This window comes from Numenius arquata, chromosome 10, assembly GCF_964106895.1.
Source record: "Numenius arquata chromosome 10, bNumArq3.hap1.1, whole genome shotgun sequence".
Classification (NCBI taxonomy): Eukaryota; Metazoa; Chordata; class Aves; order Charadriiformes; family Scolopacidae; genus Numenius; species Numenius arquata.
In genome coordinates this window covers 25,366,183-25,384,638 of record NC_133585.1, presented here as the reverse complement: position 1 = coordinate 25,384,638, position 18,456 = coordinate 25,366,183, and the positions used below count along the sequence as shown (strand labels likewise).

The 18,456-nt window shown below is 40.1% G+C and overlaps 1 protein-coding gene across 1 annotated transcript in view; it reads right to left on the bottom strand.

The window, feature by feature from the left end:
- WDFY3 (WD repeat and FYVE domain containing 3) overlaps positions 1–18,456 on the bottom strand; it is a 129,759-nt gene that overhangs the window by 81,566 nt on the left and 29,737 nt on the right. Inside the window, exons 8-13 of the mRNA XM_074154371.1 lie at positions 16,166–16,633; positions 14,670–14,768; positions 11,628–11,821; positions 8,554–9,011; positions 6,416–6,499; positions 824–1,001 (exon numbers count right to left, since the gene is read on the bottom strand). Of these exons, the coding sequence (XP_074010472.1) occupies positions 824–1,001; positions 6,416–6,499; positions 8,554–9,011; positions 11,628–11,821; positions 14,670–14,768; positions 16,166–16,633 (1,481 nt within the window). The remainder of the gene's footprint in view (positions 1–823; positions 1,002–6,415; positions 6,500–8,553; positions 9,012–11,627; positions 11,822–14,669; positions 14,769–16,165; positions 16,634–18,456) is intronic.

Sequence of the window (18,456 nt, the reverse complement as noted above, 5' to 3'; positions counted from 1 at the left end):
TGGAAAGGGGCTTGGTGAGCGCTTCTGCCTGCTCCCTCGGTACCCTCGGGTGGATCCCATCTGGTCCCATAAGCTTTTGTGTATCTAAGTGGTATAGCAGATTGCTAACCATTTCCCCTTGGATTATCGGGGCTTCATTCTGCTCCCCGTCATCATCATCTCTACAAAACTGGTAAAGGAAAAAAAAGGAAGAATCAAGTCTAGTGATTCGTGTAAGCTTTTGGAACTTTTTAAAAGAAAATAAACAGCGCTCTTCAGTGAAGACAACAAAAAATACTTAAGCAACTTCAAAAATTGTCCAACAAATTCTTTATATACAAACCATCAGTAGAAGTTTTGGGTTGCGAATTGTACAAAGTGGTACAATTTTGCAACTAGAACGTATTTCAAACAGCACATATACACCAGGCTATAATGTCCAATTAAACGTCCTCCTTGTTCTAAGCATTAACAACTGACACATCAAGGAAAACATGAATTAATCACAGTGCTTGGAAACTTATCTGATGGCCACTTCAGACATTTCTTTAAATTTACCTTTAAATGTAAGTGTAAATTTACATTTTTGTGTAACTCACAAAACTCAAACTCATTGCCATTTCAAACTCATTGCCAGGTGTTTGAAAAAAACAAACAAAACAAAGCCTATGAAACAAAACAACTTCTATCAGACCTCTATGTCACCAGTTAACTTAATTAGTCTGTGAAATGTATTAGTTTCTCAGCACAAAACAAGAGGACATTGTTGTTTTTCCCATTTCCCACAGCCATCCTTTTTCCCAGTCACTCTCAAAGCTTAAGACAGCAGAATTTTCTTCCCTACCTCTGGGTGTGTAGCTGATCCAACAGAGGCCAGAAGATCCAGCATCGCAAGCATAGCACCGGGGTGGATAATGACGGCATCAGAGCTTTGTACAGATGTGGGTCCTGTTTGGAGTTTCCCATCAGCTATGTTTTTCTGAGGGCAAACAGGAGGTGTTGAAACAGAGTGATATGCGTGCCTGCAGGACATAAAACATCCCACGGTTACGACATCCATTTATTGTGAGCTTTGCATTTTTCAAACAGCTGTAAAGTTGAACTGGCTTATAGATGCTACTCCCCTCTTCCTCTCTCTGCCCTCAGTTAGACACATCAACTGTCTAACTGTTGGACAAACCTGTTGGACATGTTTCCCCAAAGACAACCTGGAAGAGTTGCAATATTTTGACTATTCTTGAACTGAGAAGTCTTTTCCCTGGATGCTACGTAGTTTGAAAAGCTTAAAGGTCGCCTTTATTGCCTCCCTCTTTCCATTCTAGTTGCGGTGGCAGCACACGGTGACGACAGCTACCACCGCTCCTGTTCTGGGGGATGAATTCAGCTTTGAATACGTTTCTCCCCATTTGCTTTTCAGTAACAACTGATTAGAAAACGTGCTGTCATGAAACTCTGGGAAATCTCTAGTTATCCTACAGAAACAGAAAGTTGGTCTTGGTGTACCCTCGTGCCGGCAGTTCCATATGCTCTCTGTCTTTCTATGACTTGCTACGGCAATTTAGTTTTACATTAAGCTGCTTTAATCTGATTCAGGGAAAAGAGGCTTTGACACACTGACTTAGAAGCAACCACTTGTACTGAGGGGCTGTAGATGCATTTCCATTGAAACTCTCAGAGGTATCAGCTTGATGCCATTCTTCTTCCAGCACAAGATTCAACACACAAACAGCATGACCAGCCGACTGAACATACACTTTCAAGATGGTACTTTTGAAGCAAAAGGTAGCTCAAAAGGATCATGCTCAACGCAAAAAAAGAAAAAAAAACAAAACAGAACACAACTAAATACTGTGAGAATATGGGTGGGTTTATCATATATGCTTATTTGCAAGAAGAAAGAAAACAAACTCCATGTAACAATTTTTCTTGAGGATCAAATATTGCCTGACGTTTTACAAGAAGTGAACTCAGTTAAAAACGGGTCTCTTCCTATCAAATCAGTTGATAGAGGCCTTTCCTCTCTCTTGTTCTCAGTGACAGAGATTTACCTAACCCCTAACCCTAACAGAAGTTAACACTCAGCAGCTCGCTGTGCCTCATCCATTAGGCACTTCTAACTAGGAAATCTTTTCTCCGGGGAAAACCAGGACATAGATGGGAGCTGAGGAAGGCTGCAAGCGCAATTCTGTCCTAAACACGTTGAAGGTTGCATCTCAACACACGCACCCAACCCGGCAAGAAACGTCATTTGAAGTGTGGGGGGGTGAGGCTGAGGCAATGTAATATTTAGCCTAAGACAGGACACTAGGAAGTACAGGGCGATCTTGTGCTGGCTGGAAAAATGGGCTGTTTGTTGTTCCAACAAAAGTGTTCTTATCGAAAAGATTCATGGCAGATCTGAACAACCCAAGAGCACTTTTTAAAGGAGGTTTTTTTTAAGAAAGATGAAATTACTGATGCTTTACTCGTTCGGCTAATACTTACAGCAAACATGAAATACTATGACAATTCTATTCCAACCAACCACTAAGAAAAAAATCTGCCCAAATCAATTTTTCTAGTGTTTTTACTAACTCTCTAGTCACCAGTTTCCTAAAGTTCTCTAGCAGACTCACCGACTGAAGCATCTGGCAGGCAGAGGAAGGCTTCACTGCCTCTCTTAAAATTAAATGGAATTAAGAACAGCAGAACAACTGGTAATACTTTCATAGAGAGATGTTATCTCAATCCTTTTCTCTGTCTTAACACAGAGATTGAAACACGGGCAGTTGATTCTCATGCATCCTAACAGCTCTGCTCTTCATCTGAAGAAAACTGCTACCTCTTTCCTTGAGCATCTCAATGCAAGACTTACAGGATACAGTTTAAAAACTAAATATCCATTTCAAGAATGCTCTTTGGCTTTGTGAAATTCCACTCCCCAAGACATTCTTGAGGACCAAGCTTCCATCCACTTGTAAGCACAAATTTTACTTCTAAGCATCCTGATCTGCCCTATCACGTTCACTTCATTAGGTAAACTGTGAGGTTATAACACGGTAGTATAGGGAGAGCCTAATAAAAACCCCAGCCATTGCTCAGCATGATTCACGAACAAGCATGTGATTCTGGCCTCAAATGACCTGAACTTCAATATCACATACAACAAACTGCAAAGGGGATATAGTCAAGACTAGGCAATTCACTCTTCTGTTATCAATCTAAGTAAAGTTACGTCCTTAAAGCATGTATTATTGAAAGTTTTTCACATAATTTTAAAATATCTTCTGTATTTTTTCCATATAAGTTTTTTTCCATGTAAGGAGTACTCGTATCAAAATAACAAAAAAAGAAAACAGTTCAAAAAGATTTCTCTAGGCAAGGAAAAGAAAATAGATCCTACAAAATCCTGCTAAAGTATTCATCGAATATTACAGGTTTATGGCTCAGTGCAGAACCCACAACAAATTGATTAAGCCATGCTTATACATTCTTTATATGATCCCTTTAAGGGAGAAAACAGGAAGAAGTGAACAACAGAAAAAAGGCAGGGTACCGAAGATGATACAGATCTGTCTAATTTAACAAAAAATAAAACCAAAGAAAAATTCTAACTTAAATTACATAAATAAGTACAACTCTTGACTAGAAATATAAGACCATTTTCACTGGAAAGAAATAAGCAGGATACATTGTAGATAAGCCCTCTGCGTATCGTTCCAAGAGTGATCACTACACAAACTTTGAAAAAACAATGGCTAAAACTATATTAAAGTCAAAGCCACATTCTATTCTCTACTTCATCCCATCAGGCCCAAAACAGAGAGAGAACATCAAGATAAGTTTTTTTCTGCCAAAATTTACAGCAATCAAGCTGGCAAAGCTGTAGTTCTTGATTCAAATCATACAGGAGGAGTGGAAGAATAATGCATTCCAGGAGTTATGTACCGCCACCCCAATGCACGTGCTGGAGGAGTCCTACCCACGCTGTTTATATAAAGGATAACACTTGGAGGGCACCGCTCGCTCCTCGGGGAAATACAGCTTTGAGAATTGGCAGACGCGTCTGAGAGAGAATATTAGAATATTAGCGTATGTATGTATCCAGAACCATTCTAGACTGTGTGGAAAACCAGAACTGTACTGGTTTTGTTTGTAAGAATTATTTGTGTGCACAGTGTCTGCTTGCTCTTTTAGCCAAACAATGGAGGGCTCTCCCTCGGGGACCCGTCTTCCAAGTCAAAAGACAGGAAACCAGGCCAAAGTAACACGGGAGATCCCAGGGAAGCAAAGTAAAGGAGAGAGAAAACAGTAAGAGAAAAGCAAACACCTCTCTCAGAAAAGTCAACTTTGACAGAACCTGACCATATCTGACATTTAAAAAGGGAAAAAAAGAAAATAAAATAATGTAACTGTACTACAAACCCCAAGTTGCTTATTTCTGAAAGTAGGAAGATCCCAGCTACTGGCACTGAATTCCCTAAGAATGACAAACATGACACTGAACAACCGTGAGAAAGCAGACAGCTGCTCAAACAGACTTTTAAAAAGCCTAGCCCTCCCTGTCTATTTTTTTTTTTTTTACTTGAAAACATGCTTTTACAGAAAGGATCCGAAAAGTCAACCGGGCCAGCATGATCACTCTTTCTGTCCACTTTTGCTTTGAGCCTTACAAAACTTGTTATCGCCCAAAGGCCTTTTTCGTTTGTGAAGATGCACACGTCAAATGCACCCCTTCAGCAAGGATCCACACTACTATACTGGTGCTTACCTGAATTGCCCAAAGCAACCCACGGGGAGACTGACTTTTTAAACCATCCAATCTTTACCTCACCTTATAACACACAGTTTTTAAATAACTGTTTGCATTTTCAGTACTACAAAAAACAAACAAACAAACAAAAAAAAACAACCAACCAAGAAAACAACCAACCACCATAAAGGAAACCTAACATATCTATTCATATATACATAAATTAATATTTTAATTACCAGGCTGCGTCAACTACCCCTCTGGCACTCTTTTATTCATGACACCCTGGAATCAGGATCTGTTTGGCAGGCATTGCATGTGTTGTGCTGCACAAGCCTCCGCGTACCAGGGCGTTTGGGTAATTCCATGAACCTGAGCAGCCTGGCAGTTGCAGCCAGGAGAACAGCGAAACGTGGCGAAGGGCAATCCATAACGCTAGAGGTTAATATCAGGGCTGAAGCTGCAAAAAGCTTCCAGAGGAAACGTTGCTTGCTTTCAAGTTTCTTCAGAATAAACGAGAGGAAAAGGAGCTTGGCAGCTGAGGTTTTTCTCTCTGAACTGCAACTGCTACGTTTGTTCCTAAATGCCTCGGTGTTAGAAAAGAAAGGAAACAATGGTCTAAGAGTTTCGGGATTACCGGGAAAGTGGCCTTGTCCAAGCCTGTCCCTGCAGAATACCCAGGTATGACTTGGGTAACGTTACTCCACAAGACAGAAAAGGGCTTCTCTTTACTAACCTGCTCGAGCACAAATATTTCCTTTCCAAGCAGTTTCTAAAAGCAGCTTTGGTTTCTTCCCTTTGCAAAATATTTTTCATTCCAGACATGGAACTCCATGCATACTTAAAGCTATACACCAAGCCATAATGACTGTATTTTCCACAGATGGCACCTGCACCCCGGATAACCCACAGTCTTTCAAATGTCTTTTGAGGCTTCAAAAGCAAATCTCCACCTAACCTGCATCTCCAGGTAACAAATGACTCCCCGCTTCCCTGGAGTCTCCGGGAAAAAATCTCCTTTTCATCATTTCCACAGGTCTGTAAGTCACACTGTTGTTGAATCAGTAAACTTTTTTTTTTTTAAAAAAAGAAAAAATAATCTACCAGACACTAAGACGCATAAGAAAAGACAGTAACTTCAGAGGGAAAGCGGGTGCTAAGATTTCTGAATTGTGCCATTTGAACTTTTCTTCCAAACCCTTTAGTTTAGCTTGCCTCTACGTCATTTGGTAATCAAGTACTGGCAGGTTCATTCTTTATTTTTGTACTCGGTGCAATTACTAACAAATGAAGACCTTAACAAGCCATCCACCTTCCCACTAAAAGTACTTTTTCTTGAAAAATCAGTCAAGAAAAAAGAAATCCTGCTCTATTAACTGATCTACTAGCATAGTCTGAACTTCTTTGAACTCCCAAGAGTTTCATTTATACCTCCCTTAGATCATTCCTTATACTAGACCTTATTTGTTTTTGAATCATGAACTTAACTTTAAGTGCTTCAGGAGTCTGGAGACATCTCTAATCTCATCCGTTAGCATCACTACTTAGGATTCACTATGAAACATACCTTTACATTTCTTTTATTTAGTAAACATACACGTGAAATTGCACACCTCAAAAAAAATAACAACTTGAGAGAAAAAAAGAAACACAACAGCGAGAGAAATCAGAAGCAAGATGAACTTCTCTTTGAAGGGTCGGTACCTTTTCCTGGACAAAGCTGGCGTACCCCAGGGAGAGGGGAGAGAAGTCTCATTTGTCAGGCAAGGAGGGATCTGTTCTGCACGACTACAGACAAAACAGACAGGGGTAGGGCAGAGAGGTTAGAGAAGAAACCAGAGGCCGTAAGCTTGTTAGTTTTACAAAAGCGCCAATAAAATCATTACTAGGATCCATTCTTCAGAAACAACATGGATGACAAAGGACACTACCGAACAACACGCGTCAGGTAAACACAGGGACACGCTAAGCGTGTACTTGAATTATGGCATGACCGCAGTGCTCCTTCATTACTCCAGAGGTTTATCGATACGGCCACGCGAGCAAAACAGGACAGCTTTCAATGGCAAACAGCAGAAATTAAGATGAGAAAGTAAAGCCTCAGTAAAGCGAGTATAATCAACATGGATAAGAAATAAAAATCAATGTAAACTTTACAAAGAATGATGATCAGAAAATTTAAGGAAGAAAGGAGAATGCAGTCACTGAAGATGACAGGAAAAAAAAAAAGAGGAACTTAATGAGGTAGCTTATGCAACACCACCACGGGATTTACTTACCCCATTGATTCCTCATACTGCACTGTAAGCCACTGTTACAACTTCTACAGTACGTGCAACACATTCTTAATACACATTTTCCTCCATCTATCTGAATGCTTTAATAATACTTAGTAATAATGAGATCAAGTAAATTGATTTCTGTACTCGGCTTTTGTCTTTTCGGGGTGGTTTTTTTGTTGTTATTTAAAAAAAAAACAAACCATAACCAAGAGAAAAGCATTAAGATTTGTCGATTTTGAGGTAAAATGTTCATTAACAAAACCATGAAGTTTGTATTTTACTAGTCACCTAGTTTAAGAAAGCCTGACCAACTGGCAGCTCTATTAGTATCTCAACATACACAGCCACATCTTCAACACTTGGAAAATCAGACCCCGTATTTGACTAACTAGGTGGCCTGTCTTATTAAAACAGGGTCACATGCATTAAATATAGCTGGGGTGAAGAAGTTCCAAGGTCCCAGATAAGAAGTTTAGGTCTGTGTTTTACTTTTTTATACCTTCAATTATGGGCGAGAACTACTTTAAGACAAACCAATCTTCAACAGGTACTTCAGTAAGTTTGTTGTCATTTTGAATCAACATTAGGACGCACATGACACTGTTCATTTCAAATCGCAAGTATAATTTAAATTCTAGTTGTTTTACTCTGGGAGTGTCTCCCAGTAAAATTTAAACAACGATAATTCACAGACTAAACAAGATGTCTAGTCTGGATGTGTTTAGTAAGGAAAAAAGGAGGCTGAGGGGAGACCTTATCGCTCGCTACGGCTACCTGAGGGGAGTTCGTAGAGAGGCTGGGGTCAGGCTCTTCTCCCAAGTAACAAGTGATAGAACAAGAGCAAATGGTCTCAAATTGCACCAGGGGAGGTTTAGATTGGACATTAGGAAAAAGTTCTTCACTGAAAGGGTCATCAACATTTGGAACAGGCTGCCCAGGGAAGTGGTTGAGTCACCATCCACGGAGGTATTTAAAAGACGGGTAAATGTGGCACTTGGGGACATAGTTTAGTAGTACACTTGGCAGTGTAAGTTAACGGTTGGACTCGATGATCTTAGGTCTTTTCCAACCTAAATGATTCTATGATTATAAATTTGTTATGATATTATCTAATTCCTTACTTTGAAGGCCCATCTCAGAGAAAATGTGAAGTTAAAGTGTGACATTCAAGAACCAAGTTTTCATTTGGCTTAATAAAAGCATAAAAATCTAGTAGTTCTGTATGATAAAGCAACCAGATAATTTGCCTATCAACCAACAGGTTGCTTCAATACATCAAATATACCCATAAACTGACATGTTTATCTGAATTGCTGCCATGACAAAAAAATTCCACATCAGAGTGAACGCTGCATACCCTGGAGAACACCAGCAAGCTAAGTCAATATTTGGTCAGATGTTGCCACTTTATATTCCTCTCACTGGAGTGAACGAACAGAGAAGTAGATTAAAATGGAAATACAAAAGCTTGCAATGAACATATTGAAGAAAACTATTTTGGGGAACACCAGGATTATGGGGGCAGGAAAGGTGGGAAAATAAAAAAAAAAAAGTTCATACCTGTCAAAAGAATCTGTTGCTACCTTGTAGAGGTAAATAAAAAGTTTGCTGCAGTGTCTTAGCGTAGGTGACACAGAATCCAGGGATATCAGGTCATCCTCCAAAAGTCTTTGAAATAGTTGTGTATTTGAAGGGAAGACATTCAAGGGGCTTATTTTTCTCAAGTCTGAGAAGCAGCCAAGTAATCGAACAGCATCTGCCAGTTTTTCATACTGGATCTCTGTTTTGAAGAAATGAGAGTTGGCTGGCTCGTAGCGCATTGCTGCCGTCAATGTGCAGAACACAGTGTGGAGCAGTTCAAACACTTGATTCTGGTTTACTTTCTCCCAGCCATTCTTAGGTGGTGAGCACAAAGATCTTTCCATAGCAACAAGTAAAGATGTGACATACACAAATCCACCAACTTTTCTAAAAACAGTTCTTGTGCGGTGACTTTCTCTCAGCACTGAGAGTAGGGCCTACGGACAAAACAAACAATCAAAACAAAAAAGGAAAAAAAAAAAAGAAGCAGCATTACAAACAGCTTGAAAAAAAGGTAGGAAGGTTTTTGTTTGATATGCTAGCAAAATCATCATGTGGTTTGTTATTTTGATAATGCCCGAAGTCTCCAAAGATCAACTTTGTACTGCAAGAGTCCCCATCCTCAAGAGCTTACAAAATAAAAAGAGAAAGAATGGGGGGAAAAGTAAAGCATTGCCCCTAATTTAGAAATAAGAAATTAAGGAGATAAATAAACCTGCCAACATAAAAGACTTGACCAAGCCTAGAATGGAACCCAAAATCCCCAGGTAACTCCCTTAGTGATAAGGCAGAGAATGTAGCTATTGGAAAAGAATCTACGCTGCCATCATAATTCACAAACAATTTCAAACAAGAGCAGGCAAATGACTGCCTGTAGCAATAAGAAACCTAAACCTTGGAGCATCCTAACACAGGTCTCCCAGAAACCTACGATGCATGAGCATCTGGCAGCTATGAAGCCACAACAGCACTCAAAGATAACAACGGCAGCAAAGAACGGACAGGGAACTGCTGGAGAGGGGACAGCAGAGGGCTACAAAGATGATGAGGGGCCTGGAGCATCTCTCTCAGGAGGAGAGGCTGAGGGACTTGGGTCTGTTTAGTCTGGAGAAGAGAAGGCTGAGGGGGGATCTGATCAACGCTTATCAATACTTAAAAGGAGGGTGTCAAGAGGATGGGGCCAGTCTTTTTTCAGTGGTGCCCAGGGACAGGACAAGAGGAAATGGGCACAAACTTGAATATAAGGAGTTCCACCTAAACACGAGGAGGAACTTCTTCACTTTGAGGATGGCAGAGCCCTGGAAGAGGCTGCCCAGGGAGGTGGTGGAGTCTCCTTCTCTGGAGACATTCCAAACCTGCCTGGACACGTTCCTGCGCAACCTGCTCTGGGTGGACCTGCTTTGGCAGGGGGTTGGACTAGATGATCTCCAGAGGTCCCTTTCAACCCCACGTGATTCTGTGAATAAGCCCCAAAACCACACTTAGTTTTAGCTTTCCTCTATAATGAAACCCCTCAGTCTCTGAATTGAGTGAAACTTGATTTTAAGAGTTGCTGTTCAAAAATAAGCCTGAGAGATAAACAAAAATGGACAAAACCTTACTTGCTGAATTAATACAAAGCCAAAGTATAAACAGCAGAAACATTATCTAGGTAGTAGAGAATAATACTCATTTATCTGTGAAATCAGGAAGTGGGGAAGCCCATCCACCAAACTGAAAACAAAACCAAAAAAAAGCAGCTGTCACAGGAAGTTTGACCAATGTGAATATGGAATATAGAAGAAAGTCTCCCTACGCAAAGCATCACAAACAACAAAAAAATGGTCTTGATACACAAAAATAGGCTAGGGGAGTGGGGAGAATCTTTCATGACCAAGAGTTTACTTCTTCAGAATCGTGCTTTTTTTTTTAACCCCAGAAGATGGGTAGTGAAGTAGTTAAGACTGTCATTCCTTTGAAGGCAGTACCTCGTTTCCTGCCAAACCTGGATAAACAGTAAGAGACACACCACTGCATCATTCTGGGCTGTCAGTTCCATAACCAAAACTTCTGAACACAGCACCAATGGAAGACAGATGAAGGACAGAAGCCCTGACTTTGGATGTTAAATCCATTGGGGAACTGCAATATCCTTTCTCTCCCCTTAAGTATCGTGAATGAGACATGCTCAAGAATGATTGAAGACATTGATAGACAAAACACATCATATGAATCACGTTATTACTAGCTTTCCTTTCTGCCTTTTGGAATAATATGAAACCGCTCGTCTTCCAGAGAAATATTACAGCTCCTTTTAACAGAGAAGAACCTACACGTCTCAGAATTCTCTCTGGTAAGACTCATTTACTTACTACTACTTGCCTCAGCTTTTCTACCCTAAAATAACAAAGTCAATTTACAAAGATAACATTAGCTATTCTGAGAAGCAATTTTGGGTCTAGATTAGCAGCCAAAAAAACTAATACAATAGAAAACAGATGAGAGTCTTCTCTCTTCCTCCTCCACTCCCAGCCTTACTTTCCTACCTTTCCACTATTTTGCTTAAGCAAGCAAGCTCTTTGGCTTTATCTCCTACTGTGATCACTACAATTACATTTATATTAACTAATTCAGCATTGATAACTAACGAACTGGTAAAATAAAGTAAGTCTGCTGCAGGAAAACACAAAGCGGCATTGAAAATAAACTTCTGTGTTACATGCTTGCTTCACACACACCCCCTCCCCACCATGTATTCTCGTTATTTTTAACTGAATAATACTGCACCAGGGAAGATTATCATAACTGTAGAACATCATTTCCTATCCACTGGGGCTGATTACAAGTGATGATGCTAAAAACACACACTCACTACCCTTCACCTCTGATTCTGAAACCTGCCATGGGCAGATGGAAGAAAATAGAAACCATGCATCAAATGTACGCATTTCAACTCCAGAAACAATCTACATTCAGTAGCTAAATACCATCCATCCAATCCAATCCCCTTCTCAGCATTTTCTTTTTTAAAAGAGTGGCTTAGGAGCAAGAGTCCTCAGCAGTACTTCATTTACCCTTAAGATGTCTGTTTTCAGCTGCAGTTCCGTAGGTGGAGCTGAGTGCATCAGTCCCAACAAGGTGCCCATATCGTCTTCTCCACTAGGTGATAACACCAACTGCTGGATGATCATCAGGGCATGCTGTCGGCACTGGGGATACTTCACTATGTTGTGCACGCACCTCGCACCACCAAACTCCCTGAAAATACCTACTCAGAAAGGGGGGTGGGGGTGTGGAGATAAGAGCATAAGGAGTGCGAAAAATACAATCAGTAACAAATAATGACAACAACAAAACATGAAAGGTGTTTATTTTCATTTCTACAGATTGAATGGCAGAGATGTAGCACTATGGATGTTTAATGACTTATTATTTTTCCTCTTCTACCACAAATAAAAATAGAATTTGAGCTAAAGGTCCCTTCCAACACAGACGATTCTATGATAGTCTTCTGAAAATATTTTTCACTAAAGGTGTCAAGAGTACAAGGATGCAGGTCAGTTCTAAGAAATTCCCTCAGTAATTCTGTTAATCCAACAGTAGTTATTCTTTTCATGCTAGAGCTCAAAGAGTCACAGAATGAAACAAAATAAAAAAATATAGAAACCCCTCTGCCTTTAGTTGAGACTACATGCTAGTTTGGTTAAGGATAGCATTTATATTACATTTAGTTCATTGTCAAAAATATAACTAGGCTGCTTCTGGATGGGACAAGCAAACTAGGAACACTGGTTGAGAAGTGATTTGGCCTCTCCACAAGATTCGTAATACTCTGCAGAAGTTTTCTCGTGGCAAAATCTATCTCTGTAGAGATAAAGCTTTAGTCAAACAATGGTTCTCAAGCTTACCTGATACTCAGAAGAACACATGTGCAATATTCATTGAAAATTAAATGAAAATTGATCCTGAAAACATCATAAAAACCGAACTGGGCGCATATGACGTGTGTTTAGTACAGCGTCAGCACCTAGAGTACTGCCCTATGTTAATGACTGAAGATGAAAACAGAGCAGGGAAATGGATCAATGCTGCACTACGGTGTCAAACGGGATCGCTTTCCTTGTGACCATGAACTAAAAGAGCAGTTTAAATGAGCAAGTTCAGGATTAACAAGCTAGTCAGGACAATGTTTATTCCCTCTAATGTACATATACAAAGCTTAGTCCCACTATCCACTTCCGATTTCCTGCCTCCTGCTTTCTCTGACGTTCTTTGGATGAGATATGGACAAGGCAAAAGGAGAGGCCTCAGACCCTGAGACAGTTAAGACGGTTGCATCCTTTACAGACAAAGCACATCTTTCTCAGTGGCCAGGTCTCTTGTTTTCAGAGAGGTAACATTTTATACTTCTTCCACTCTGTTTAGATTCTCGACTGTCTAGCGAACTTGTCTGGGTCTGGACGCCCAAATTTCTTGTTTGAAATTCAGTTATCAGTTATACACTATTCAAGCAACTTTATCAGAGATACTGGTTTAAGATCAGAAACCACACTTTGAGTGTGGCATGAAGCACTGCAAGCCTGCATAATGGCTATTTATGTCTCTCTGTGATGACCTAAAACCTCTGCTGGCCTCTGGATACAGTGTCACTGGGCTCACATCAGAGTCATGCTGCACAGACAACCACCACAACTTCTTTGAGAAATGGTTTCTTGACTCCTCCTGTACAGCTCTGTCATAATCCTGAACTTGGAGAGCTTCTGATGAAAAAAGGCCCTTGAACTTCCCAGGAGTCCTCAGAAACAATGTCTGTGGAGTCATTCCACAGTCCTGAAGCGCTTTACGCCACCCTCTGTTGCTTCTCTGGTGGGTAACTCAGAGATTAACTCAGTACGGAGAAGCAGCAATGAGGTACTGATGGCTGCTTCAGGCTTCCTAGGTGAGGTCAGGAACGCCATTTAACAGCAGCCAAGGATTTGTCACAAGTCAGGTGGATGCTACCACGGTCAGATGATAATCCTCATCTCAAGGCTCAGGCACCACAGACCCTGACGCCACACAGGTGCACATAGTTCAGTCCTGTGAACCAAGACCTGTCGCTTCTGAACTACAAGGTGGTTCCAGTCCTTCAGAGATGTTATAGTCACATACTTAACACCACCTCCTCTCATTCATCCTTAGAAACCAAACAATCCTGAGGTTTTGGTTTAGCTTGGGGGTTGGGTTTTTTTTTTCCCCCCAATTTCTCCTTATATGGAAGCCCCCACATGTACCTTTGTGCCACTCCTTTCTCACTCATTTCTAATTCTGCCTATTCTCACATGGCAAAACCAAAGCCGAGTGATAAATGTACAAGTGTGTAATTGATGCACGCAATTCACCTATAATCTGCATCTCTAAACCCCCCTTATTTCAGCCAAATTCACTTGCTTCTTGGTGCCTGTTCCCTCCAGCCTGCTCATTTTCTTCTTCATCTAATAGGACAGACAAAAAGGGTTTAAAAACAGTTATCCTGTCCCAATCTGTTATTTCGAGCTCTCAGAGACAGCTTTTATTAATGTGAGATACACATACTGACTATTTCAACGTCGTTTAGCCTTGGTTAATGAAGCGTATTATAAATCTGCCTGATTTAGAGAAGGCCACTCATAACAGAGCCCTATTTATACACACTGACTGAGAATACACCTTTAAAAATGAAAAGCCATCTTTCCCTAAAGATGAAAGTATTATTAAACACATTTAAGCAGGCGTGACACCGTCAACAGCAAACTACATCTGTAATTATATGCTTAATTTTTCAATACACAACCTGTGTTACAAGCCCTACTAATAATTATTATAGTATTGTTGGAGAGCGATGGGGTGTGGTGGTTGCCTTCAGGTAAACACTAGTAAAGAAACTGAAGTGAAAAAGAAACACTATCTTGTACTCCATTTTATGCACTCTAGTTTATGCTGCTTATTCTCTTTCGGAAAAACACTACAAGAGAAAAGTATATTTTAGTGTGTTTCGTTACCTACCAGAAGAGGGAAAGTCAAGACTACATTGCTTTCAGGCATGATTTTCTGAGTTACTTCTTAATAAATATTTTGACAGCAGCCTCTCTACTTACCTGCATTTGTGTTTGATCCTTGTAGTAGTACTGTCAAGGTCTCCATAACCAATAAAGCCAGCTGCTTTTGGTCCTCAAATGAACTGTTTTTTGAATCCCCTAAAAAAATAATTTCAGAAGCCAAAGTCATAGTAAAATTCACTCTTTTCTAAGATGTTTCTCTATACTTTCCACCAACACTCTTATTTTCTTTGCTTCCCCAGAGAACATGCAGCCTAACCGTATTCCAAAGCAAATTAAGATTTAGTCTACACATGCATTCCTGGGCACTCTTAACTACGAATCATTTGAAAAGTTAATTTATAAAAACAAGAATTTAAGCAGAAGCTTTTGAGCAGTGCGAGCTCAGTGGCTGACACTGCAGCTGGATGTGTACTTTCATATCCCCAACTGTTGTTTCTTGAAGCCACAAAACCACACCACATTTGAAGACTTAACAGGATCTGGTTTTGTTCAGTATTCAGTACTTGAAAAGAGAAATTCCACACAAAAGCACAAACCTGCATTCACATAATTACAGTATACTTGCTGATGATTCAACAGGTATTAACAGATGAACCAACATTGCAAGTGGCATCATAAAGACAGAGTAACGCTCCAGAAAAAAAACATTTTTTTAGAATTACTCTAATAAGAAGCAAGCCACAACACAAGGGCATGTGCACCCAGGTAGCACCCCCATCAGATGACAGCTTGGTCCATTAATTTACAAGAACGTGAGAACTGATGGTTTTTTTGCAGGCAAAAAAAAAGCTTTGTAACTTTAATCAACTGCTACCGCTCACTAATGAAGCTTCAGAAAATAAACCCATGTGAAACAACCAACAATTAAGATTAAAAAATAAGTGTCACTGACGCACACTAACTCAAATGCATTTTGAATAGAGAATGGAAAAAAAAAAAGGTATGCATGTGTGTATATATGCACGTATGGCACTTGGCAGGCTAAGCAGCTACGTCGTTTATCTCCGAGATGTTCAATTCTGGAGTTGAGCTGGCTATTTATTTATTTATTTATTAATAATGCTTTTCTAAAAACATAGACCCAACTTATAAAAAAGTCTGCAAACTTGAATTACTCCTATTAAGAGCTCAGATACGCACTCTATAGTATATTTTCAAACCTGGGGCTAAACACAATGAAATGCACAAGTATCTTTTGCGAGGAAGAGTATAGCTACTGCATATTGCGCCTTCACTTGCTTTTTTCATGCTATGTAACAAATATTAAACCAATACATTAAAAAAAAAAAATTTGAAAAGGAAAACATGAACTCCTATTTCGCATTCATATAGCATCTTTCATTAAAGCTTGCCTTGCAGGATGTTAAGAGAGAAGCAATTCCAACGAACATCTAAGACGGCACAGCAGACCCTGGCAGAACTCAGCCCTTGAGATACACATTCAGACTCTCTCGTTCCTCCTCCTAAGTGCTAGCCTCCACCATTCCCAGCCAAAAAGACACGTATTAGTCAAATGGAAGAGCACACACTACCTTGATCATTCAGTGTTTGAGTGGGATCTTTCAGAAGGGCTGCATATTTATGAAGAAGATTTACCATCACCTCCAGAAGTCCCACTTCCCTGAAGACATCCTTAAAGATGTAGTCGTGACGGGTGAACTTAAGGAGTGTCTTCATGGCGATGATGCTACACTGAAAAGAAGTGCTGGATTTTAAAAGGATGCTCACACTGATCAGTTCTTTACAGGGTATGTAATTCAAGCTGAAGACAACAAATTCCAGCATCTCAAAGTATTTGGTCTGCACTTCTGGAAGTTTAGGAATTTTCTCTGCAAACTGAGACAATGTGTGCTGCGATTCCAAAATGAAGTAGTTGGCATTGTCCGCCATATAAATATTGGTGATGGCATCAAGGATGATCTGTGCTAGATAGTTGGTTTTTGCTCTCAAAAATGCATTCTGGAGGACCGAAAATGCTTGAATATTCCTCACACTATGACCTGAATAAGGAAACAAAGCAGGATGGGAAGAAAAAGGAAGAAGAAAGATCTTAATTGTAATAAACTAGTACAATTTTTAATAATGATCCATGCATTTTAGTAAGTATGAATAAAACAACAATGTATGTCATGTATAATAAAATTTTTTAATAACACCGACTCTTCTAAAAAGCCTCTGCACAATCACTTACACTGCAAATCCTACAGTCTACTGTTCATTAAGGTGACATCTTCATCTTTGAAATTAAGTGTTTACACAGGCAGCTAAATGAAAAAACATTTCTTTAAAATAGGTAAGTAAGCTGACCTATTGTTAAAACATGCAACAGGGTACAGTTATAGAGACAAACCAAAACTCGCCTCATCTACACAGGCCATAAGAAAACTCATTACAGCAACAGTAACACATTCTGTATTCCATAATGCAGAACACAACACTGTCTTCTACAAGTATTCAACAGGCTAAGTTTGGAATAACAACCATCTGCATCCCCTCACCCAACAGAGCAATAAGCAATAACAAATTCTCGTCAGCTGGGTTCAAATCTAGACAACATACACGGCCTCCAAATTATCCTCTTGCTTCCGCTCTTTGGCAATCACAGTTGTCTTCCTTCCATAGAGCAGTAGCCTATGTTGGTGGCATTACCCACCAGGGATCCAGTGGAGGGCCACGAAGCTGATCAGAGGGCTGGAGCACCTCTCCTATGAGGAAAGGCTGAGAGAGTTGGGGTTGTTCAGCCTGGAGAAGAGAAGGCTTCAGGGAGACTTTATAGCAGCCTTCCAGTATCTGAAAGGGGCTACAGGAGAGATGGGGAGGGACTCTTTGTCAGGAAGTGTAGTGACAGGACAAGGGGTAATGGTTTTAAACTGAAAGAGTGGAGATTTAGGTGAGAGATCAAGAAGAAATCCTTTACTCTGAGGGTGGTGAGACACTGGAACAGGTTGCCCAGGGAAGTTGTGGCTGCCCCATCCCTGGAGGTGTTCAAGGCCAGGCTGGATGGGGCTTTGAGCAACCTGGTCTGGTGGGAGGTGTCCCTGCCCATGGCAGGGGCCTAGAACTCAATGATCTTTGAGGTCCCTTCCAGCCCAAACCATTCTATCATTCTATACCTCCACGATGAAAGACAATGGTACTTAGCATTGTTTTTGCAACAGAAGCACTCCCCGCAGGCTATAACATACTGTTTTATTTTGATTGTCAATTTCCCCCAAAACCAAGTTTCCTCAAAAGGGCGAACAATAAAAACTTATTTTCAGACCAGCTATAAGCAAACCATTAACCTGATTTAGAAACCCGTTCATAAACAAAAAATCCTGATTTATTACATGTGCTCTGTGGAATGCTACTCTCTCCATTTTTATGAACTAAGCTGTCCAATTTAGAAGTGAATTCAGTTATCTTTGTGATTAGCCTCACCCCCTTCCCTGCCAGCATTCCTCCAAAAGGTAACAGCAAACTTCCTTGAAAACTAACGCAGAACAGTTTCAGATACAGGAAGAATATGAATGTTAAATTATAAGTCACAACCATTAGTTTCTAAAAGGATTTTTTACATGCTTTCTTTACAATGAAAAAAGTTGAAAAGGGGATTTACAGCTTATTAAATGCGACAGGAACATAGGCAGTGACAGATACAACTATTTATATTCTAATTTTGTATCAACAGTTGTTCCAGGCAATCAAGCAGATTAATAAATTATCTTTGATTATTACGAGGACCCCTGAAGAAACCAAATCTTAACCAGCTCTTCAGAGTTCAAGAACTAAGAGGATTTAAATAGAAGCAATGAAGAAAATAAGCTAATATGGTCTTCACAGA